The sequence below is a fragment of the Fopius arisanus genome, unplaced genomic scaffold, assembly GCF_000806365.1.
Source record: "Fopius arisanus strain USDA-PBARC FA_bdor unplaced genomic scaffold, ASM80636v1 scaffold00020, whole genome shotgun sequence".
NCBI classification, from domain to species: domain Eukaryota; kingdom Metazoa; phylum Arthropoda; class Insecta; order Hymenoptera; family Braconidae; genus Fopius; species Fopius arisanus.
This window is the reverse complement of record NW_011887759.1, coordinates 273027-295053: the sequence shown is the minus strand read 5'-3', so window position 1 is coordinate 295053 and position 22027 is coordinate 273027. Positions and strand designations below refer to the sequence as shown.

General features: G+C 34.8%; 5 protein-coding genes across 7 annotated transcripts; 4 read left to right on the top strand and 1 right to left on the bottom strand.

Annotated features, from left to right (window-relative positions):
• Positions 1-171: 171 nt before the first annotated feature.
• On the top strand, positions 172-4208 carry Rab14 (RAS oncogene family member Rab14). 2 transcript variants are annotated; one of them, XM_011301034.1, is made up of 7 exons: positions 172-410; positions 2415-2527; positions 2603-2729; positions 2832-2949; positions 3123-3241; positions 3339-3407; positions 3750-4208. In XM_011301034.1, the coding sequence occupies exons 2-7, from the start codon at positions 2422-2424 to the stop codon at positions 3865-3867; spliced, it is 657 nt and encodes a 218-aa protein (XP_011299336.1). In that variant the 5' UTR covers positions 172-410; positions 2415-2421; the 3' UTR covers positions 3868-4208. The 2 variants fall into 2 exon arrangements, with proteins under 2 accessions (XP_011299336.1, XP_011299337.1); XM_011301035.1 differs by lacking the exon at positions 172-410 and adding an exon at positions 1059-1174.
• Positions 4209-5642: 1434 nt separating this feature from the next.
• On the top strand, positions 5643-8250 carry Rpp30 (ribonuclease P protein subunit Rpp30). Its single transcript, XM_011301032.1, has 5 exons — positions 5643-6499; positions 6772-7265; positions 7454-7521; positions 7747-7826; positions 7934-8250. The coding sequence occupies exons 1-5, from the start codon at positions 6409-6411 to the stop codon at positions 8065-8067; spliced, it is 867 nt and encodes a 288-aa protein (XP_011299334.1). The 5' UTR covers positions 5643-6408; the 3' UTR covers positions 8068-8250.
• A 298-nt stretch (positions 8251-8548) lies between these two features.
• Positions 8549-10667, top strand: LOC105264269 (alcohol dehydrogenase [NADP(+)] A). Its single transcript, XM_011301033.1, has 6 exons — positions 8549-8729; positions 9129-9413; positions 9702-9896; positions 9964-10161; positions 10290-10438; positions 10528-10667. Exons 1-6 carry the CDS (start codon positions 8643-8645, stop codon positions 10568-10570), a joined length of 957 nt encoding a protein of 318 aa, XP_011299335.1. The 5' UTR covers positions 8549-8642; the 3' UTR covers positions 10571-10667.
• Positions 10668-11397: 730 nt separating this feature from the next.
• LOC105264267 (uncharacterized) lies at positions 11398-12982 on the top strand. Its single transcript, XM_011301031.1, has 2 exons — positions 11398-12136; positions 12398-12982. The coding sequence occupies exons 1-2, from the start codon at positions 12002-12004 to the stop codon at positions 12869-12871; spliced, it is 609 nt and encodes a 202-aa protein (XP_011299333.1). The 5' UTR covers positions 11398-12001; the 3' UTR covers positions 12872-12982.
• Positions 12983-16250: 3268 nt separating this feature from the next.
• Positions 16251-22014, bottom strand: LOC105264266 (protein FAM122A). Of its 2 annotated transcripts, XM_011301029.1 has the most exons (6): positions 21804-22014; positions 21146-21292; positions 20312-21063; positions 18039-18102; positions 17123-17670; positions 16251-17065 (listed from the first exon to the last, which is right to left on the bottom strand). In XM_011301029.1, exons 3-6 carry the CDS (start codon positions 20449-20451, stop codon positions 16846-16848), a joined length of 972 nt encoding a protein of 323 aa, XP_011299331.1. In that variant the 5' UTR covers positions 20452-21063; positions 21146-21292; positions 21804-22014; the 3' UTR covers positions 16251-16845. The 2 variants fall into 2 exon arrangements, with proteins under 2 accessions (XP_011299331.1, XP_011299330.1); XM_011301028.1 differs by having other exon boundaries at positions 20312-21292.
• Between the last annotated feature and the right edge of the window lie 13 nt (positions 22015-22027).

Here is a 22027-nt window from a genome sequence, read left to right as displayed (position 1 = left end):
CTTCGTTCAACAACTGTGGAAAAAAGATGAATAATTTAATAAAATGTTCTGGCAGATGTGAGAACTTAATAAAAAACTGTCATTAATCTCTGATTATGTCCTCGGTGTAATGAAAAATCGTTGGTGATTGATGTGATAATTGACAGGTGGTTTGACGTTTATGCGCCGCCATAGTTGTTAGACAGTCAACTGCCATATTGCGTGTGTCGATACACAAGAATTTGTTTCGATAATTAATTTACGGTTTTTTAATTGACAATACCGAGGAGAATTGGCCACTGTCGTTATTCATGGAATAGTGAATGAATTCGTGGATCTAACGGCGATTTTTGGGCTCGAGCTGTCGCCGGAGGTGAACGAGTTAACGGGGTTTTAATAGGATTCTTGGAAAACACCTTCTGACCACAAAGGTAAGCCCGATGACCCATTGAAAATACTGTGGGGTTGACGTTTAAATTTCAGTTAATTCCTCAGGGCAAAAATTAAACAACTCCATGAAGTGCTTGCTTTTTTTTGAGATCGTGTCTCGTTGACATCAATGGAATTCTCTCCAACGGCTCAATGACGTATTTTTGCTTGATTTTTTAGATTGTCTCATATTGTTGTTATGCGATATCGAGTCTTGTAAATTGACCATTCAATTCACGAAAACAAAAATCTCTAATTACTTTTCATTCATTCGTACTCGTTAACAACTCTCTCCTTTGAAGATGATTGTGGGTTACAATACAATGATAAATATCATTTCAGCTCCTAGAAGTGGAAAGCAGAATGTAGTCTGAGATAAATAAATATTGCAGATGTTCTCAGTGTTTTTTTTGGAATTTGAATTTTTCATTTGAACATATGAATTATTATCGTATTGTTACGTGAATGTTGACTTGGTCTGTTCTCTGAATAAGTCCCTGGTCAATGCTTGATTTGTACTGTTGGATAATTACGTCATTGGGGTACGATTCTGGTTGATTATCCAGTCATAAATATTATTTGAACCATCGAATGTTGAGTGCACAAAAATGTTCTTGTTCTTCTGTTACAGAAGAGTTCTAAATATTTCTTCCCTTATTCCAATTCTTTATCTTTCCATATTCTTCACAATTGGATTATTGTATGATCATTGATTGCATGATTACATGCAGGCTTGATGATATGGACAGCTTAATAACACAAGGACGTAAGTTCGACAAAGTTTAATTCAATTAAAATGAAGTTTTGATATATTGTTTAGCATTTCCTGGTTTCCTTTAAACTTTTGTTGAATTTAACCATTTGACACTTACGTTGATCTGTTATTAAGCTATCGTCATGATTTCTATTAACATTGAAGATGTAAAAACGCTTTAAACGCCAGAGATTAAATTAAAAAAAACAGTTTTGAGTGAAATAAAGAGCAGAACATTTGCGGAGATGTTTCGTTTTCAAAAATTCGGACTTCTTTGTAATTAGATTGCTATGTGGACGTCTGTGTGCAATTTAATATGAAAGAATCGTTCTGTTGTGGAGAGATAGCGGCGCGTTATCGTTCATGGGACGAGCGAATTGTTCTCCAGGGAATTCATTTCAATTCACCAGAAAAAATAAAACAATGAAAGTTTATGGAGTAATCCACGAATGGGATATGGCCATGTGGAGTGTAAATGAGCAATTACCATCATCAAATTCAATGATTTTAAAAGTGAATAATTAAATTTGAATAACGAGTTAACGAGTTTTGAGAATATTCTTTTGTTCGCAAATCAATGACTCACTCATGATTGCTGAATTACCTTTCCTCATGGCTCAAGATAATTGTCCCATTGACTTCTCATCCGGGATTGAATAAGATTAATTCCGCACTAGACAGTCCTCAGTTATCCCTGTGATAAACGGCTTCATGGGAAAACTGAAGCTATTTGCATTGTTTTAATGACCAGCAACTTGAAATTAAAACCTTTTTTCACAACGAGGCAGAGAGATTGAGTCACGCCTAATTAACTTGAGGCACCAAATTATATTGTGGTATAACAAGGAACAAATTTGTCTGATAAATAAATTAAACAAACAACAAGTTTACTCTGCAGATGTCGACGGTTCGAAAACATTCACTTGATCAATATCTTTCTGTTATCAACTACTGCATTTTTGTACCTCTTAATGCGGTTGAATAATTATACCAAGGAAAAACGTTATTCCATTCCTGTATTATAGTATCGACTGCTTGAGTGATTGGAAACAATGATTTAAAATACTTGAGAGAATTCGCTGTCACGGATTGGAAATTTTCTAATGGAAATTTTCTATGTAACTCATTCAATGATGATTATTTGAAAGTCGAAAAGTATTGCTATTTGGCAGCAAATGGTTAATTTTCAGCAGAAATCAGCGGATGATCATAAAAACTATTGAATTACGACTGATTTCTCATTCATTCACAGATTTACGATGTCGGTGGGGCCGTATAATTACTCCTACATTTTTAAATACATCATTATTGGTGATATGGGCGTAGGAAAGTCCTGCCTGCTGCATCAATTCACCGAGAAGAAATGTAAGAGTTGATTATGTGAGACAGCAAATTGGCTAGTCGATTGCAATGCTAATGAAAACGATTTGGCTATTTTAGTTATGGCAGACTGTCCACACACGATTGGAGTGGAGTTTGGCACGAGAATAATCGAAGTCAATGGTCAGAAAATAAAATTACAAATATGGGACACAGCTGGACAGGAGAGATTCCGAGCTGTCACGAGGTATTTTTGTACTTAGCATCTAAAATATTTGGGGGGATTTGGAAAGAGTGAATTTCAGAGATTTTGAATATTTCGTGATAATTTTACTCCTCTTGTTATCAGGTCGTATTATCGTGGGGCAGCAGGGGCATTAATGGTGTATGATATCACTCGGCGTTCCACTTATAACCACCTGAGTAGCTGGTTGACAGACACGAGGAATCTCACCAACCCAAGCACTGTAAGATCAATTCTGCATTTCAAAATTTTTCGTTGAAATTTCGATCAACACTCCAATATTTTTATTCATCTTCCTGAACAGTTCCATTAGTTCTTGACGTTTGAAGATTGAAGAAGAGATACCCATTTGTAATTCAAAAGAGTGGTAGTTAATGGAAAATAATTTAATCTCAGGTGATATTCTTGATTGGCAACAAAAGCGACCTTGAGGGTCAGAGAGACGTGACCTACGAGGAAGCAAAGCAATTTGCCGATGAGAATGGTTTAATGTTCGTCGAAGCCAGTGCAAAGACGTGAGTATTCACTCACACAATATTTCCAAGCCTTTTCACAATTATGCATAATATTTAATCTTATTGTCTCATTGTATAATTCAAATATCATTAACAGAGGTCACAACGTGGAGGAAGCCTTTTTAGACACGACCAAGAAAATATTCCAGAGTATAAGAGATGGACGGTGAGTATTTCTACTATTGAATTCTATTTTTTTCCACTTCAGTCAGGAAAAAAAGTCAAAAAGAAAAAAACCCTAATGGATTTTCGAGGAAAAATATTTTCGGCTTAGAAATCAATTTCAGATTCCAAAATTATTTCCCGAATACTTTCAAGGGATTATTCCTAAAGCCTCCAATTATGTAGAAAAACAATTTCAAGTATTTAGTATTATTCCAAATTCACATTAATAGGCATTTTTAATAATTATCAGTATTATACAATAGTTTTCTGTTTTGACTGATTTTTGAAAAGAAATTATTAGCCCTGTTCTATAAAATAAAATTCACATTGCCCGAATGCTTAGTTTGGATCTGAATGCTGCTGAGTCTGGTGTTCAGCATAATCCTAGCCAACCAGGTCGTACCAATCTGCAAGGTGTCACCAGTGAGCAACAGGGAGGCAAGGACTCCTGCTCCTGTTAGACTTATTATTTTTCTCCTGTATATAGGCCCACGAATTAAGCAATTACAAGAAAAAAAATTAAATAACTAAACATATAATACTTACACAGACTATAAATAATGGAACTTGACGTCCCAAAATTTACACGAACACGATAATAAAGAGAAGTACACTCGCCCCCTTGTCTGTCTGAAGGAAAAAAAAACTCCTAACGTCCATTAAATCTACCCTCTCTCTAGTGGTTAAAGAAAAGGCAAGCAATGGTGCAAATGAATTATTAATTCTACTTACTTTGGAATGAGAAATTATCCGTCTCTGGGATTCAATACTCAGTTCAAACATTCGCGCTATTGGAAATCAATACATAGGAAAAATCAATAATCCATCAGGACAAAATAGTAAAACGGTTCAAGTCCAATATAATGTTATGAGAAATTCAAGATCAAGATCTGAGTCTAGAGATATCTTTGTTGAATTTCTCATCATCGAAATATTCAATAGAATCTTAATAGTTTATTTTTTGTGTTCAACGACTCTGCAACTGAATTATATCGTTAATGAGCCATTTTAGGATGATCCATTGACGAAAAGATTTTTTTCCCAAAATATCTTATTGCCAATTAATCATTGATTATTGAAATAACTTCATATCCAAGACAGTCTTAGGTTCAATAACCCTTCGCCTTGTTTAGCTTGCCATTGGGTCATTCCAGGACACAATGTAAAAATTTCACTGAAATTTCGTCCCAGAATCACCCGTTCTTAAGACGAACGTATGATAAAGATTCACGTTTGACTGAAACCATGTTACCATTTTGTTATTGACTCATTGAACAATTTGAAAAAATTACTATGGAGTGTGGGGTGGATCGGCTAAGCCCAATAAATCTCAATAATCACATGATTGGGCCTAAATAGCTCTAATTAACGCGCTTAAGAGAGAAGTTTTATTAATTTATATGGTAATGAGAATAAAGTGATGAATATGTAAAACATAATGGAAGATGCCTTTATTTACCTTCCTCATGGAAGCTGAAAGATTGGAAAAAGAATCTATTTTGTGTCTTTACCTCCATGATTTATTGATGTCTATTCATTCAAGTGCATATGTAACTCGACAAATTCGATGTTTCGGAAATAATAATCAAGCATTTGAGAGTTGTAAAGATCAATGAATTTCGCACCTTTTTCGAAACTACAAGGTGAAAAGGATAATTAATTCATGGTCGACAATCTGTGCAAACGACTTGTATCGATTTTTAATGAACAAGTACATTTTTAAAATTCACGTAATTACACGGGGGTAAAGATTAAATGTCGTTTAGAATTTTAGGAGCGTTGAATTGAGTGAAACCAAAATAATAATTACTAATGAATTAATTGAAAACATAAGAACTATTTAAGTGAGGATGTAGCTTGTTGTCTGTCCAGTGATGCATAAATATTTTAATCCACATTTTTTTGTTTCTTTGTATTTGTAAAATTAAAGAACTTATTGTTTATATCGAATCCGAAGGATGAATATGCAAGTGATATTAATCAATTGTTATAAACAGTAAAAATTTGCCTGTAAACAACATCAATCTTGACACAATTAATTCTCTGACGTATTCTGGTAATATTCACTTGAAGCGAAATTATTGCGATCAATTAAAGAAAATAAATTGTTTATTGACAACACAAAGAGTAATTGATTGAGTTATGGCATTTTGTTCGCTAGGTTGTCCGGAGGTATTCACCCAGGAGAAAATATCCTGGACAAAATCCCTGACAAAAATCTCCTCAAATAAAATCCTCCGATAAAAATTTTTTTTCAGCGGATTTTTGATTTTCGTTTGGAGGAATAACTCCTAGAGCACCACATAATTATCATTTTTTTTAGTTGAAAATTCTTTGGGGGAAAATAAAACCAAGAAAACTCGCTGGTTTATTCAATACTTACCAGCAAGAAGAAAAATATAAGAATTATAAAAAAATCCTGTTATTTTCTAAATATTCATTACGGATTTGCATTTTTCTTCTCCATGAAAGAGACAAGATTTACAAGACTCAGACAATGGGAGATGAATCATCATAATGTTAAGAAAAAATAATCTAGTTTCAATTGAGTGCATGTCGTACATGCAGGATATCATAAGACGAAAATAGAAAATTCATAACCCATTTTGATAAATGTAATTCTGAAACCGACACTGCGAGTTTCATTAATTTGACAATTAAATAAAACAAGAAATTGAAGTTATAAATTACTGAAAAATAATAATGTCACGAAATTAGTGTCGTTATAATTGCGATGACTACTGGGAGATGGTTGCAATTGGATATACGTAGTGCACTTCAACAATAAACTGTAATGGATGGATTAATTGTTAATAGGAAGATTTAATGTAAATAACTATGATGAAAAATGAATGTCATTTGAATTGACACCCAACCTTACCCTCCTAGCTTTTCCTTTGAAGACGATGAAAGATTAGGTTATACGAGTGTTTTCAAGCTGAAATGTCACGTGTAATTGTCAACACAACAGCAGAATAAAGTGAAAGCAAAAAATTATAAAAATGTCTTACAATGGCTTTTACGATTTGTGTATTAATTTCAATGGAGAGAATAAGGAAAAATTACCTCGGCTATTATCTAGACTACATGAAAGTATGTGCAAAAATTTACTTGCAATTTCAACCGAAAATTTCCACTAATGCAATTGTAGATTGAATATTAGAAAATTAGTCCAATTTTCTGTCTCTTAGATTTTAATGCTTTTCAGAACTGAGAGTCAAATAAAAAAGACTTTTTCTCAGAGTTCTAGAATATTGTTTTGGCAAAAATGTCGAGTCTTTATTGTTCAATAGAAAAGTGTATTGATGACTGAAACCGGGAAATGGAAAAAATACAATAAACATTCTAAATAAATTTTTTTATAGTGGGATATCGTACGATAGCAATAAACCAGAGCCTCGATGAGAGTGCCCTTGAGGTCGTAAAGAAGAAGAAAAAAAAGGGAGAGAGTGCTGATACTAACGATCCATTGGCTGCTGTTATAAATCCAGTCGATATCGAAGCCTTGAGGGATCAGTTTAAAGATAAACTTTGCATTCTTAGTAGATTGACATTCACCTTCACAGACACAGCTAAAACGTACACCCTGTGTCAAGCAGCGAGTTTCAAGAAATTCCATCTCTTCGCAGTAATGCCGAAGAATCAAGCTGCTCTGCAATTCGCATGTTCCCAGCTGAATGTTGATATCGTGACAATCAACTCATCAAATAGTAGTTTCAAATTCACGAGGAAGCTGTACCTTCAAGCTGTTGACAGAGGAGTGCATTTCGAAGTTCGTTATGCTGATGTCATCGATCGGACCACCAGGAAAATGGCTATTCAATACTCCCATTTGTTCCATGTTTATGGAAAGAGTAAAGTAATTAATTATCTTAACGTAATCATTCATCATGTTCTAGAAATGTTTGCCAAACCGATGACTAATGAAAATGTCGGAGAATATTTGAAATTGCTCTATGAATACTTCTGTAGAGAGACAATTTCGAAATCGTAGTCACCAAACGAAAATTCTCTTCCTCGTGAATGAATAATATTGTTTTCTTGCAGAATGTTATACTCTCGAGTGGCACTGCTGACTATACGATGGTCAGGAATCCCTATGACATCATCACTCTGTATCCTTTTAGAATATAAAATCAATGTGAATGACTTTTCATGACGATATCATAATTGTTAAATACTCTGAGGGATTGAAAGGCAACGAATGATTCGTGTCGAACATATTCATCTTCTTAATACCGCTGAAATGCTCTACATTTTAGTTTAGATTATGATTTAGACTCCGCATGATTAATATTTTTCAATAAATATTATCTTCAACTTCAAGTATTAATTTTTAGTGGTGCCCTTTTTGGTCTCAGCGAGGTCAAAGCAAAAGCTGCAGTTTCAGGACAATGTCATCATCTTATTCTTAAAGCTGGTGTGTTTGAATTTTTTTTTACTCATCAATTTCATGGTTTAGACATTTTTATTTCATTTTCAACAAGTTTCTCATTCTGTATTTAATGTTTTCCACTATTTTCATAGAAGGAAGACGGTTTGGAAAAGCTGTATTTGGGATAGAGACCACTGGTGCAGCCTCTGCGAGTGATGAAGATGATACAGACGATGATGAACCTGAAACAGAAATTCCTCCAAATCCGAAAAAAGTGAAAGTGTAATTCCATCAATCGAATAAAAAAATTAGTAATATTCAACAGCTATTTAATTTCCTGTAAATTTCACCACTTTCGTTCAAGAGTTTTAAGTATACAACAAATATGTGCATTCAGTTTTCCATTATTTCAATATTTTTCAAGACAAAAAAGACCCTAGTCTTCAATTAAATTATTTTCTTGATAATAAATAATTCTCTTTATCAGTATACATACCTATATTATTTGTCAATAATAATAAAAAAAAACTTTTCATGGCGTTTTATCAGAACCGGAATGAAATTGTGTAATAAATCCTGCAGATCTTCGCCGGATTTATTCGCCTCGAAATATTTTCCACGAAATATTTATGAGGCAGAACCCCAGAGGTTTGAGAACTCTTCTATTGCTTATAAATTTGAATACTCAACTCTCGTCACTGCGAGAAGACAACCGGCGCAATAGATCAAATGTTGCACATCATAGAAAACAATATTTTATTTCCGGGTTTCCTGGATTGTAGGTGGGGGAATCGTCGTAGAATAATTGTTGACCAGCAGCAGTGAAAATTGCATTACGTCTTCAGAGGAAAAAAAATCAGGATGTCAGCGATATCTGCACCAGTTGTTCCCAAAATAAAGTTCTCAAATGGATACTTCATGCCTATGTTTGGTCTCGGTACATATCTGGTACGTGAAGGCAAATTTTTTTGATTATTTATGGATTTCTATTGAATAACGTATCAACCGCTTCATTTTCTCGCGTGCGACTCCGATTCTTACGAATGAGACGCGGGAAATACAAAATTAAATATGATCCAGAATTTAGCCGACTTTGAAAATGTAAATTGGTTGACAACCGATATATTGCAGAGAAACCGTGGAATTTTGAGAAATATGAATGCTATATGCGGGTCATTAATTAATTTAAACGTGAAAATTTTTCTTCGCACTTTAAATTAAAAAATCAATATTCCATCTCTATAAAACAATGAGTTGCTAAAAAATGTAATCTTTTGTACAATATATCACTCAAAAGTGACGGAAAAAATCCCTGTATTTTTTAAATGAATATTTCTCTTTGTACAGTCAGTTGCTGGTGAAGTTGAAAAAGCTGTAAAGTACGCGATTGATGTTGGATATCGTCACATTGATACTGCATCTTATTACAATAATGAAAAAGAAGTCGGGGATGCTGTTAGAGAGAAGATAAATGATGGTAGTGTAAAGAGAGAGGATTTGTTTGTCACAACGAAATTATGGAATAATGCGCACAATGAGGACAAAGTCGTGCCATCGTGCAGGAAGTCTTTGGAGAATTTGGGGCTCGATTACATGGATTTGTACCTGATTCACTGGCCAGTGGCTTTTCAGGTGAACTGAATCGCTGAATTCGACTCGATTCTACCATTTTTTATTCACAGAACTATTTATCCTTTTTTGCTGTAAAAAAAACTTAATAAGTCAAGTAAAAAATAAATGATGATGGTGAAATGTAAAATATAATTATAATCTGTATTATCATCACTTCATAAAAATCTGAAAGGAAATATTTTAATTATTTTTCTGTGGCTCTATATTTTTGTGCAAAGTTACAGAAAATGAAGTGAATGGATTGCTGTCGGTTTAACAAAAGCTAATTCATTTTTTTTTTGTTATTAGGAAAGTGATGATATGATGCCGATGGATTCCAGTGGTCGCCTGTTGCTCTCTGATACTGATTATCTCGAGACATGGAGGGGAATGGAAGAATGTGTGCGACAGGGTTTGACACGCAGCATTGGACTCAGCAATTTCAATTCTGAGCAGATTGCAAGAATTCTGCAAGTGGCCACAATAAAGCCTGTGAATAACCAGGTATTTTTATTATTGTTTCATATTCTCGCCCCTCCTCTCTGTCCTTTTGAAAATTAAATGCTTACAGGTCGAAGTTACTGTCAATCTCAATCAAGTGCCACTGATTGAGTTTTGCAAAAAGCATGAGATTACAGTGACCGGGTATTCGCCATTGGGAAGACCCGGAAATCGTCGAGGGGTCGCCAATTCCTTGGACAGCCCTCAAATAGTGGCTATATCTGAAAAGTATAAGAAATCCCCGGCTCAAATTGCCTGCCGATATGTTGTGAGTTGAAAATAATTTAATTCGACAAATTAAATTTATAATTTCCATTAATTTACACTACAATATCTAGCAAGCGAGACCTAGGATCTTTGAATATTTGTTTTGTTTTTTTTTTATTTCACTTTTAGTATCAACAGGGCGCTGCACCAATTCCCAAGTCTGTAACAGAGTCGCGCATCAAAGAAAATATTGACATTTTCGATTTTGAATTGACGCCGGAGGAGATGAAGGCGATCGAATCCGCCGGTACTGGAATACGCATGGGTTGTTTTTCCGAGTAAGTTGGATTTTCGTGTCATTATTCAAAATTACAAAGTGCCCTAATATCTTCTATTGAAATTTTCGTGTCTTTTCACTTGGTTTCAGTGCCAAAGACCATCAATATTACCCGTTCTCGACGCCTTTCTAGAATAGTCGATCTTCGTGTGGTTTCTCCAGAAAATAATTCTTGTGAAATCGATTTTTCGGAACAATAAAGTTTAAAATCAATATATATTTCTTAAAAATCGTCTGGAATCATAAGATTAACGTGTAAAGAGAACCCTTCAGCCCCATAAAACTGCTAGTGACCTGGAATAGCATAATAGCAACCCCGGGGCACTACCTGCGGGCCGCCCTAATACTGTCCTCGAAGGGGAGGGGTAACCTGCAATTGAGAGCAATTGAGCAACTGAATAAAACGGCCGGATTATATAGGACAATTAAAATTCCAATATCGGATCACTTTGGCACCACACCATTGTTGGGAAATAATCCTCGAAGCGCTGGGACGGCAATAAATCGGTTGACACCTGTGCAGGTCCTTAGTCCTTCCATGCAAATAATTGTTAATAACATTCCGGGAAAAGTCCGATGTTTGCAGGTATGGGCAGGTACGGGGGAAACTCGCAGAGACGAAAATTCAATAACAACTATTGAAAATCGTTGAAAATCGTTGAAAATTGTGTTATATGGAATTTTACGGAACGTTCACAATAAAAATTACTGAACGTAAAGAGAAAAAGAATTGACCAGTAATCTTATCGTTAATCTTCCACGTGGAGAAATATTTCTGGTAAAGTCCACTGGTTAGACTTTACCTTAATGATTTAGTACCGATGACTCTAGAGTAATTTTTAAACTAGAATAAAGACTACGATAAAATTTTATTCTGAAATTGTGTAATTTTTCGGAGAAATACATTTTAAATATGATTTCGATACGAAGTCTTTCGATTTTGCTGAAAAAAATGTGTAATTTTAAAAAATGAGTGTGGGATAGACTCACGTCGATTTTTTTAATACCATTCCGCTATGAAGAAGTGTGAGAACAAAATGCTAACTATTACTGAAAAATCCAGAGTAATTTTGCTCAATAATTATTTTCCTGTAAAATCATTTTTGTGCAGATATTTTTTTTAGATATTCGATAAAATCAGGGAAATATAGATCCAAAACATTACGTGGCGAGCAGTTTCGAATATTTCAGATCTGCATTACCCGAAAAATCTAAAACAAATAGGTATGAAAAATTTTGGCACCAACACTGCGTGAAATGTGAAAATATGCAAATAATGCATTTTTCCATAGACTCCTGAAAATTTTCAATTATTTACCAAATTATTTCTCTAAAAAGATTGGAATTCTCATGAAGCGGGGGAGTTCCCCGTGATGTTACGGATTTAATAAACAATTCTCAAGATTACCTTTGGACGGAATTATTACAAATTCGAAAGTTTTGGCACCTACCGGATTAGTACAATTCCCGGTATTTACCCTTAGACAAGGAAAACAATGTACACGAGGATGGCTCGCCCCCCTCCGGGCCCTTGCCCCTTCCACCGTTGTCCAGGGGGTGCCAAATGGGCATGATTTCCTATAAGAAGAGGGATGTTGTCCGGTGCAGTCATTATTCTTCGACAACACGTCATAGAAGTACAACTAGAAGCAGTACAAGCTATCTTAGACACTTCGAAACCTCTGCACTACAAATTCAGGTGAGAATCCAAATATTCCAAAATATTCCATTATCGTCACCCATTCTCATAAAATATATTATTTCCACAACTTAAAACTTCTTAAAAGTGTTACGGGAGAACTTTGTTTAATTGGAATCGGAACTAACTTAAATATTTTTATTTAAATTTGATTCATCCTATTCATTTAACTGTCACAACGATATTATTGTTTACTTGAATTCTTGATGAGGTGATTTTTTTTATGGTGATAATGACTTACATTTATTTATTTATTTCCAGACTCTTGCAAAAAAACGAGACAGTGAAGTAAACATGGCAGCAGCACGAAATCAAGGAGAGTCGATGCCTTTGCTCGTTCCCAACTTCTTCCCCGGAGGACCATTTTACATCACTTATCGCCGATGTTTCTGCAAGAAGGAGATGATTTTGGTGCCAGTACCACTGTATCCGGCCCCTTCGCCATGGCCTGCGTGCTATTATCCACCGCCTTCATGCCTGGTGAAGTCTGATGCCTGTCAGTGTCGTGGATTCTGCCTTCACAAGGATATTCGTTCCTTGGAACTGGAACCTATGTTCACTGCTGAATTGAATCCTGCGTGGCCCGAATATCCATCATACTCTGAGGACCAGCTCGCATCCATTTCTGATAGTAACGAATCATCACGCCGACGTCGTCATCGGCGTAACGCAAAACGTGAGAAAACTGAGATCATCGACGATCTGTATGGATCATGGGAAGATCTAGACCGCTGATTGCATTTTTCCATTTCTTTATGCTGAGAAATAATCAGCAAACATTTGTAAAAAGTTGTTAGTGTATCAATAGTGTATAATATGTACATAATTTTGTAATTTGACAAAGGAGTTCATCTGTGCAATACAATTTTTAATACTTTTCATCAATTACTGTGTTCTATAATTTATTTAATTTCCTGAACTCAAAAAAATAGATTAATTAGTTAAGTTTACCAGTAAGAACTACGCGCATTCCAGTTGGGCCTTCAAGTTATGGAGAAAAATGAGAAGAATCGGGATAATACATAGAAAAAAAAGGGGGGGCAGGGGGAGGGGGCAATATGTAGATAACAATTATCCAGAAATATGAATATAAGCGTAAGGAGACATCAAAAAAATACAACTATAATTTTTCTTTGGTTTCGTGTATTTGATGTATTTGCAAGGGTAAGTATAATGTTCACACATTGTCATAATTTCTCTTGACCCCAAAAAAAATATGAATCAAGTTACACTGAATGTTCTTTTTTATTTGAAAAATAAATGATCTAAGTGCATTCAGGAAAAATCGAAGGCCTACACACTTTTCATTAAATGGCATATCAACAATCCGCAGATCTTTAATTGATTATTCATTGTTTTCTCCATAAGCGATTAATATCCCCTAGATATCACTCCCTTTATTCATTACATCTTCAACTCGCTAGACACATTAATTTACCTATTCGAGGGGAGAAAAATAATAATTTACAAAGTTTCTTGTTATTCTCGGTAGTTGTCATTCACTATACATGCGAGTAAGGCTTGGATACGCCCTAAATTACTATAATACACCTACGATAATATTATTTCCTCCGTTCAAATCGAGTTATTACTCATTAACAATCCTGAGTAATGACTCAATCAAACAATTTGTACTTAATCTATTGAATATGATTGATGGCTCATCTCGTAAAGTTGAGCAGACACTCCATAAGTTAAATATGAGATCAGTGGAGACAGTGTAAAACGAAATGAGTGGATTGAACTCCTGTGAGTTTTTGAGAAAATTTGATCGAATCTGAAGATAAAAATTCCATTATCAATATTTTCCGTCGAAAGAATAATCCTTGAGGCGAATCAATCTTCGATAAGAGTGGAAGAGAAATATTAAATGAAATTCACCAATTCACAATTCTTTAGAGAATCGTCTTATTCCGTTTTACCCCCGTCTCACTGGGATCGTTTCTGCATACTAATTACCTCGCAGAGTTATGTGGTTCCTCAATAAATGGAAGATACGTATTATTATCGACTGAGAACATTGTGTACTCGGGTAAATCCGTTGAATGGGAGGAAAAAAGAAAACGTCGAATTTTATTTCAGTCTTAGAAGTAGGAAGCATAATTGCATTATTTCGAGGGAAATCAATGCCGTCCTAACGTTATCGTAATAATTCCTCTAAATTTCAATTGCATCATTCCTTGAACACTCTCAAAGTACAAAAGTGAAGGAGCAAGAAAACTTCTGAAATGAGTTTTTTTAAATAATTCATTCGTGATGACGTCTCAAAAGCTTCCTTCGGCGTTCGCAATAATCACTAGATCATTTCTTTCGCCATTTCACTTATTCAATTTCGGATCACATTATTCATCATATGCGCAATTTAAATAATTACATTACCTTTAATTCATGAAGGTACAGGGATATTTACAAATCCAGAACTGAGTGCCGGTGATTGGAGAATTATTAGTAACGAAGTAGTGAAAATTCATTAAAGTGGAAGTAGAACAATTAAATCGTAAGTGGAGCTTAATTGAGAGAACATGATTTTTCGAGGTATTTTGTTCCATATATAACACTATTCAATTAATTATGATTATTGTAATCAATTCATTGGTGATGTAGAATAAATAATAATGAGAATTGATTGATTAAAATAATTTAACTGTTTTCTGAATTTTTTGAATTTTTTTTTTCTGTTTTTTGAATTTTTTTTTTCAGAAAAAAATGCATTTTTTTTTCAGAAAAAAAAATTCTTGAAACAATATCGAGAGAGCGAGATGATTTGACATTTTTCTCTACGGGCAAAAGTTGCTAAGACGTTTGGAAAATAATGTGCACGTCACTCTGATACAATCCTTGGGTAATTTTCAAATCATCTCGTTAATGAGGGAACAGAAGTTCTCGAATAAGTTTTGTCTTAAAAACGAAAAAAATAACACTCTGGTAAAAGTCTACATAGAAATACTCTTATTAGTAATATAAAATAATGAAGTATTAATAATCCATTACTGATAGAAATATCTCATGTAAAGACACTTGTTAAATTTTCATACCAAAATCATTTATGATAATTCGAATGGTTTTCAAAGAGACATTTTTTCGATGAAGACTTGTCTTGAGAATACATCTGTCTTTTCTCTCGAGAAATGTTGCAATCTCTCTGTAGAAGAAAATCCTAAGCAATACAAAAGGTATTGTGATATTTCGATTTACATCTGAAAGTCTTCGTGATCTCTGAAGGATAATACATCGAATTTTCAAGTTCTATCAACAATCACGAAAAAATACCGTTGCAGGTAATACATGAAGCAAAGGAAAATTATCCAATCAACTTCTTGAATATTAATTTGTTCACTAATCTATATTTACACCAAATTAAAAGAAGTTTGGGAAAACTAAAATTTCAGTGGTTCCTTTGTAAATAGAGGATAACTAAAAACAAGTTGATCATCTCTCTCAACTAATCTGTCCTAAAATCCAAAAAATGTTCACACAAAATTCTAAATGGACTTTCAAGAGACTCTCCTAAGAAGACAACATTGAATCTTCAAAATACCCATCAGCGTCGAAGGCAAAACTATTAAAAAGACAACAGTCTCTTTACACTTATGGCACTCAGCTCTGAATTAAATAGTTAAATCAAGCTACGTCCTAGTTTCGCGACGCGTAATTCGTCCCATTCAATAAGAAATGGGATTTCGAATGATAACGAAAAAGACTAGCTATAAGTACAGGCCCCGAGGAAGTGGAAAACGTAATCGAAGAGAAAACATAGATAATTATTAAAAAGCGAGTTACAATGATTTTTCATTGTCCTCGAGGCCACTGTATCGACTGGATGCGCCAACAAGTTTCGCCTATACACCCTCCCAACACAGTCAGGTAAATGGAGTTTCTCATTAAAAAATATATAACTATACATATATTATTGTGTGATGAAAATGTCACACTTGCAAATATTCACGCAAAAAAGTGGAGACTTCTCCAAACACTTTTCCTTATTACTTTTACTCATCCGAGAATAATCAATCGTGTGAAGGAAATGTCAACTGGAAATTTCAACTTTTACTGATTTCTACTGGAAATTTATTTTCCAATGCAACTTATCTCATTGCAATTTTAATTTTTCAACTTGTCTCATTGAAAAATTACGAAGGAACCGAAAAATTATTCCAGAATTTTATCATTAAATATTCAACAGATTGCACAAAAAATACCTATTCTCTGTGTTTTTAATTCCGAATCTCCAATTGAAAAATCAAGAGACTTTGAATTTTGCCGGTTATTTTTACTGCATGAAATCATGAAATTTCGAAAAACAGCAAAAAAAATTGTCCGATATTTTTCGTTCTAGCTTCACTCAGCAATCAACAAGTTCTAAACAAAGAATGTTAAAACGAAATTGTGATGTCTGAATTAATAATCCCTCGAAGGGAAGATCTCTCAAACTCAAAAAATTAACGTGACAAATTTTAGGCAAAAATTTAATCACCGGATAGGATTCTGCAAGAAACTTAGAATTTTCCATTGAATTTTCTTCCCACGTGATAAGGAAATTTTGCGTTTATCTGGCACCTTTGGGCAAGTAGCAATCAGCATTAATTAATTCATTTAATACGCACTAATTGAAGACAACTATGACGAATTATCTTGTTATGTTGAATTTGTTATGGGTTACAATTGAATATTGATGGGGTAACGATAATTGATTGCTCAAAAGAAGTAGTTCACCTGTGATTGCACTGGCTAACCTGATCTACCTGCACCTCATCGTTCGCTTTAATCAGATCGTTGGCTTCGTTCATGGGCTCATCCCCATTCGTTATCACTCGACTGGGGGACGGACTGTCTACAGGCCGAAATGAAAAAAAACCTGGGGAGTCTACGCTGGACAACGACTCAGGAGTTCCCACAGAACTTATCGTCCCTGGTAGAGGACTTGACAACCTGGAAAGTACATTTTGTAAGATTAAGTGAATACTTGAATTGTAAAAATCGTCTCACCTCGGAGAACTTGATAAAACTAGCGTTGACGTCCGCTTGACGGGTGGCTGCAGCAGCTGATCCCCATTGCTATCATCAAGCTCAAACTTCCTCTTGACAGGCCCCAGACAACTCGGTCGAATAGCAATGGGACTCAAACTGCGCCTAGTGGCAAAGGCCTTCCTCGTTGGACTCGGTGATAAATTAGTCTTCCAATTGACCATGTGCAAACCAGGTGAATAGCACTGGCGCTGCCCAAGATGCGACCTCGTGGGCGATGGAGATGAGCATAATGGTGGTCCACCACTCGCTGGTAGATTCAGATTGAGTGGATCAAACACTCGTTTCGTTATATGCCTCTCCAATTTATTCAGCTGCTGTGTCGGCGATTCGGAGTCCTTAAAGGACAGCCCTTCGGCCTCTAGTGTCAGGTCCTCCCAGGACTGTGATATCTGCATTGCACTGTGAATCTCCTTTTCATGGGCTGCCTCGCGACCAGCAACATCCAGACATTCTTCCTGCTTCAGTTGATTCACACGTGGTGTCAGTCTTGGAGCGCTTCCCGGACTCTGCAGTACAACATAATTACATGATTATTTGATTTACTGCTTAATTTTAAAAACCATAAACATTCTCTACGTTAATACCAATAATTAATTAATTGTTGCCAAAGTGCCTGGATATCGTTCGTTCTTTCAGATATAAACCAATAAATCCTCGAAAATATGAATAATTAATCCAATCCAAGAATCACGTAAGGAAATTATTTATCTCGGAGATCAAATTATGCCCCCTCAAAGATAGTAGAGCGAAAATAAAAGAGTAATTTTTGAAGCGTGATCCAGATAATTCTATAGCCACTAGGATATGAAAAATTGACCTCTCAATCGATTACTTTGTTACTACACTAACGATAATGAGTGGTAATGATAATTACACTTGTGCTGAATCGCCTCGTTCTCGGTGTATTGGAAAATAGATTAAAAGTTGCCACTGCATCCCTGAAATATCAAACATGATAAGTAATTGAAGGATTACATGAATTAAAATCTTACTCTCCATTGGAGATATTACATGTTAATCTGATGGAATGAGATTGGATACTATTCCATCAGGTCAACCTAAATTAAACCACTTCATAATTAGAGATCAGGAATTGTGTCTTTGAATTAATCCCAAAATATCAAGGACCGTGGCAAGAACCATTGGAAAGTCAATACTTTCCCTCGACACAATTGTCTCCATCACTAATTTCCATATTCACGATTTCTGATACCTTCAACTATGGATTCTATTCAATGCTCATGCTCACGTCCTTCCAGACCTGCCAAGTGGATCCCAGACTTTTAGCGATTATTCATACAATTGGTATCAATTTTCAATGCAGTTTCTCGCATTATTCTTCAAGAATACTTTGCTTTTATGTTTTCTGTCATATTTTACTGGCATGTGCAGACGAATAGTCTATCTACACTTCATAAGATAACGACAATCAGAAAAACTGCAGAACTCTGCCATTGAAACGTCACGTTCCTTTTGAATATGTCGAGACACTCGTCAAGAATCATTTCCTCATAAATATAGCAGAAACCGAGTTAACACGTGGAATATACGGAAAAAAAAGAGGAAAAATACAAGGAAAAATTTGTAGCTAGTAATTTTTGTACACACAAATAAATTACTTAGTACAAACGTGTGAAGCCAAAAGTTTCATATCGAATTCTTCATTTTTCTTTGTGTTTTTTTTTTCGTTATTGCCCGTAATTCTGTCTTATTTCAACTTTGTTAAGAAATCGTTATCAACAACACGAACTGGAGATACAACCAGAAGCTTTTTACTGATAATAATTCCTATTCAAAATTAACTGCAGAATTTTCTATTTTAAAACCGTTCGTGTAATAGACTATTAAGACTCCATTGAATTTTTGAAACGTTATCTCTGTTAGTTTCTTTTTTTTTGTGAAGGAAGGTCTAAGTAATGAAAGTGAAATTGAGCATTGAACATGTTGATTTCGACAGTTTGTTAAGTGGCAATTATAATCCTGATAAATCAGTTCGAAATGTTTCCAGCTACAAAAAGCCGCACCGTCATTTCTTCCTAAAATCATTTATTCGGTTGAGGGAATAGACTATCACGAAAAAAATTCTAACAGTATTTACTTCCGTAAATTTCTCATGTGTTCTCAAATATTTGATTAGGGATCTAAAACTTACGAGAGGGAACCAGACTTACGAGAATGAGAAAAACACAATGAATTATATAGAAAATCCCAATGAATCTCCCTTAAAATTTCGGTGGAGAACAATAATGCCATCACAAAATATCCAAATACCCCGTTGGAGTATTCCAGAAAAATGACTCTATTATTATTCGTCAATGGAGTTCGATTTTTCTGTAAAAATTATTCTACTGAAACTTGAAGTTCATTTCACCTCATTTGTTAGAAATATCTTATATATTTATTAAAAATTGTATTCAAAAACTGGAATTATGGAATGAAGAAAAAAAGTCCTCTGATAAAAGGGGATCTTTAGTAAAGTTTTTCAATTGTGAAAATGTCCTTGAGTGGAGGAGTAAAGTGAGAAGGAAATGTAAGACTTTTTTACAATTAAAATTGCAATAATGTTGAGCTTGAGTTCAGGCCAATGGAATGTGTTGCATTTGAAATCCCTCATCGCAACCCAAAGTGATTCCAGAGAAATAACTCATAGGATCTCTCTCCTCGTGGTTTCTTTAACCAAACCCTTCAAAATATAAACCCAAAATAATTTCCCCTGTCAAATACACATTATCAAATTCCACGACTGACCGATCTCTCCCCTTTCTCCAAAATTATTTCTAATCTCAATTGCATCTTGGACGATCCCTCAAAGGTTCGCCCATTTTGTCAGCAAAATCACTACCGCATTCCCCACAGTCAATTCTCAAAACCCCTGACCAAATTCACTAATTAAAAAATCGTCATTTGGAGTGGAGCAAGTGGTCAATAAAAAATTATCCACAACGCTCCAAAATCTGCTGCTGTGGCCAGCAGCTTCAAAAGAACATGCAGGTAGAAAATCTGAACAAGAAGCCTAAAAAACCTTGATAAATCGTGACAAACCTCATGACAACCCCGAGCCTCCTAACACCCCCCAGTTTAAAGCCAAATAATGTCAATAATATTCAGACAAAAAATAAATTTAATGTAAAATAAATGCAATAATACCTCGGCGCAGATGTAGATGGTGAGCTGACGGACATAGTGGCACTGATTTCATTAATCATAGGAGCACTACTGGAACGTTTGAGACTAACAATTGGACAGTCAATATCCATGGCTGTCACTATTTTTTTTTTCACACTCATCAGTGATATTTATTGGATAAATAGCTACAAGAGTCAGGCACATTTGGTGTTTGTGAAAGCCCTACGGTAAACGCTTGCTCGAGGCGTATGCTTGTTACACCCAGCACACACGTCTCCACTCGACGTTCGATATCTCAACAAAATGAAATGAAAAAAAAAATCAAGAGAAAAAAAAAACAGCCTGACAAGCGTCTCCACAAACTCTCAACAAATAAAAATTCCTTAACAAATGATGAGCGACTGGATTGCACTCTCCGATGACAACGTCCCAATCCCTCACGACATATGTGTTTATACGAATAATTTATTCCATGTCTCGTTTAAATGCCCGTAACGAGTCGTTTATGGCACAATGGTAAATTGATAAATTACGTGAATTATTTTATGGAGGATTGGGGAGTGATGCGAGGTCCTGGTGTACTGGCCGAAATGGTGCACGTTGGCCTGGTAATTGTGTGTACACCCACCCGGGTACATTCGGCCTTTTTCACTGAAATGCAACCTACACCTTTCGAGTTTTATTTTCTCTATTCGGCTCAGCTCGGCTCCCTGCGGCTGCGGGATCCTAGGAGACCGGCCTGCTACCATCATTCCACAATCCACGACCAACAACTGCACTCTCATAACACTCAAGTTACCATTACTCTATCCTTCACCATCCAGAGTGGGGAACACGGTTGCTAGTGATAATTACCTGGAGTGGGGGTCCCAGGCAAGTTAACCCTCACTTCAGTATATGTACATTCTTCTACACACTCAAACTCCAAACTCAAACTCAATATGATAGAGTGGGGGCTGCCAAATGTTCTTTTTCATTTTGAAAAAAAAAGAACTCTCCTGTCTGCAAAAAATTATTCATTCTCATTAAAACAATTAACTATTCACTTAACCCCAACTTTTCTAATAGCATTGATAATTATTATTGACGATTTCGTTACTTATAGGGATTCGTGAATACATTCGTTTAAATTTTCTATTTATTCATTATATCCATTCCTCATTATTATTTATATTTATTATATTTATCCATTTCTCATGAAAAATTGGGTGCCAAAGACGTGGTGTCGTAGAACTGTTATCATTATTATAAATAAAAATTCAGGAAGCAAAACAGAAAAATTAATTATTAGTAATTAAATTTAATTATTAGTGATTGAATTCAATTTTCATATAATTAAATATCTTCGTGGATAATGAATATTATGAATATATTTTTAATATATTGACAAAAAACTTTGAAAAATATCTTGTCATTATTTCATTATTGAAAATATAATGATGATGAATGAAAGCTACAATTATTATGAAAGAATTAATAAATAAATGGCAAAGAAATAGAGAATTGTGCCTACCCCTCGGAGAGGATCCGGGTGGTCAAATAAAAATAATCAATATCGAAAAAAATAGTTTAGATTTGAGTCCATGGACTTGATCGCGTTATTGTGAACGCGTCATAATTTCCCCTGAAACTCCACGGAAATATTGTTTTGCCGATTACTGTTCAAAATTCCACAGGTTTTTTTTTCAATAATAAAAAAAATCTATAAGATTTTCATAAAAAAATATCAACTATTTA

Excerpts from the sequence above, each read along its gene's own strand:
- LOC105264266 (XM_011301028.1), bottom strand. The coding sequence starts at position 20,451 with ATGAGTGTGAAAAAAAAAATAGTGACAGCCATGGATATTGACTGTCCA. Across the intron at positions 18,103-20,311 it reads CCATCTACATCTGCGCCGAG|GGATGCAGTGGCAACTTTTA; the intron begins GTATTATTGCAT and ends TTGATATTTCAG. Across the intron at positions 17,066-17,122 it reads GTTTTATCAAGTTCTCCGAG|GTTGTCAAGTCCTCTACCAG; the intron begins GTGAGACGATTT and ends TGTACTTTCCAG.
- LOC105264269 (XM_011301033.1), top strand. The coding sequence starts at position 8,643 with ATGTCAGCGATATCTGCACCAGTTGTTCCCAAAATAAAGTTCTCAAAT. Across the intron at positions 10,162-10,289 it reads AAATTGCCTGCCGATATGTT|TATCAACAGGGCGCTGCACC; the intron begins GTGAGTTGAAAA and ends TTTCACTTTTAG. Across the intron at positions 10,439-10,527 it reads CGCATGGGTTGTTTTTCCGA|TGCCAAAGACCATCAATATT; the intron begins GTAAGTTGGATT and ends ACTTGGTTTCAG.
- LOC105264267 (XM_011301031.1), top strand. The coding sequence starts at position 12,002 with ATGGGCATGATTTCCTATAAGAAGAGGGATGTTGTCCGGTGCAGTCAT. Across the intron at positions 12,137-12,397 it reads CCTCTGCACTACAAATTCAG|ACTCTTGCAAAAAAACGAGA; the intron begins GTGAGAATCCAA and ends ATTTATTTCCAG.
- Rpp30 (XM_011301032.1), top strand. The coding sequence starts at position 6,409 with ATGTCTTACAATGGCTTTTACGATTTGTGTATTAATTTCAATGGAGAG. Across the intron at positions 7,266-7,453 it reads ATGTTTATGGAAAGAGTAAA|AATGTTATACTCTCGAGTGG; the intron begins GTAATTAATTAT and ends GTTTTCTTGCAG. Across the intron at positions 7,522-7,746 it reads CCCTATGACATCATCACTCT|TGGTGCCCTTTTTGGTCTCA; the intron begins GTATCCTTTTAG and ends ATTAATTTTTAG.
- Rab14 (XM_011301034.1), top strand. The coding sequence starts at position 2,422 with ATGTCGGTGGGGCCGTATAATTACTCCTACATTTTTAAATACATCATT. Across the intron at positions 2,730-2,831 it reads AGATTCCGAGCTGTCACGAG|GTCGTATTATCGTGGGGCAG; the intron begins GTATTTTTGTAC and ends TCTTGTTATCAG. Across the intron at positions 3,242-3,338 it reads GTCGAAGCCAGTGCAAAGAC|AGGTCACAACGTGGAGGAAG; the intron begins GTGAGTATTCAC and ends TATCATTAACAG.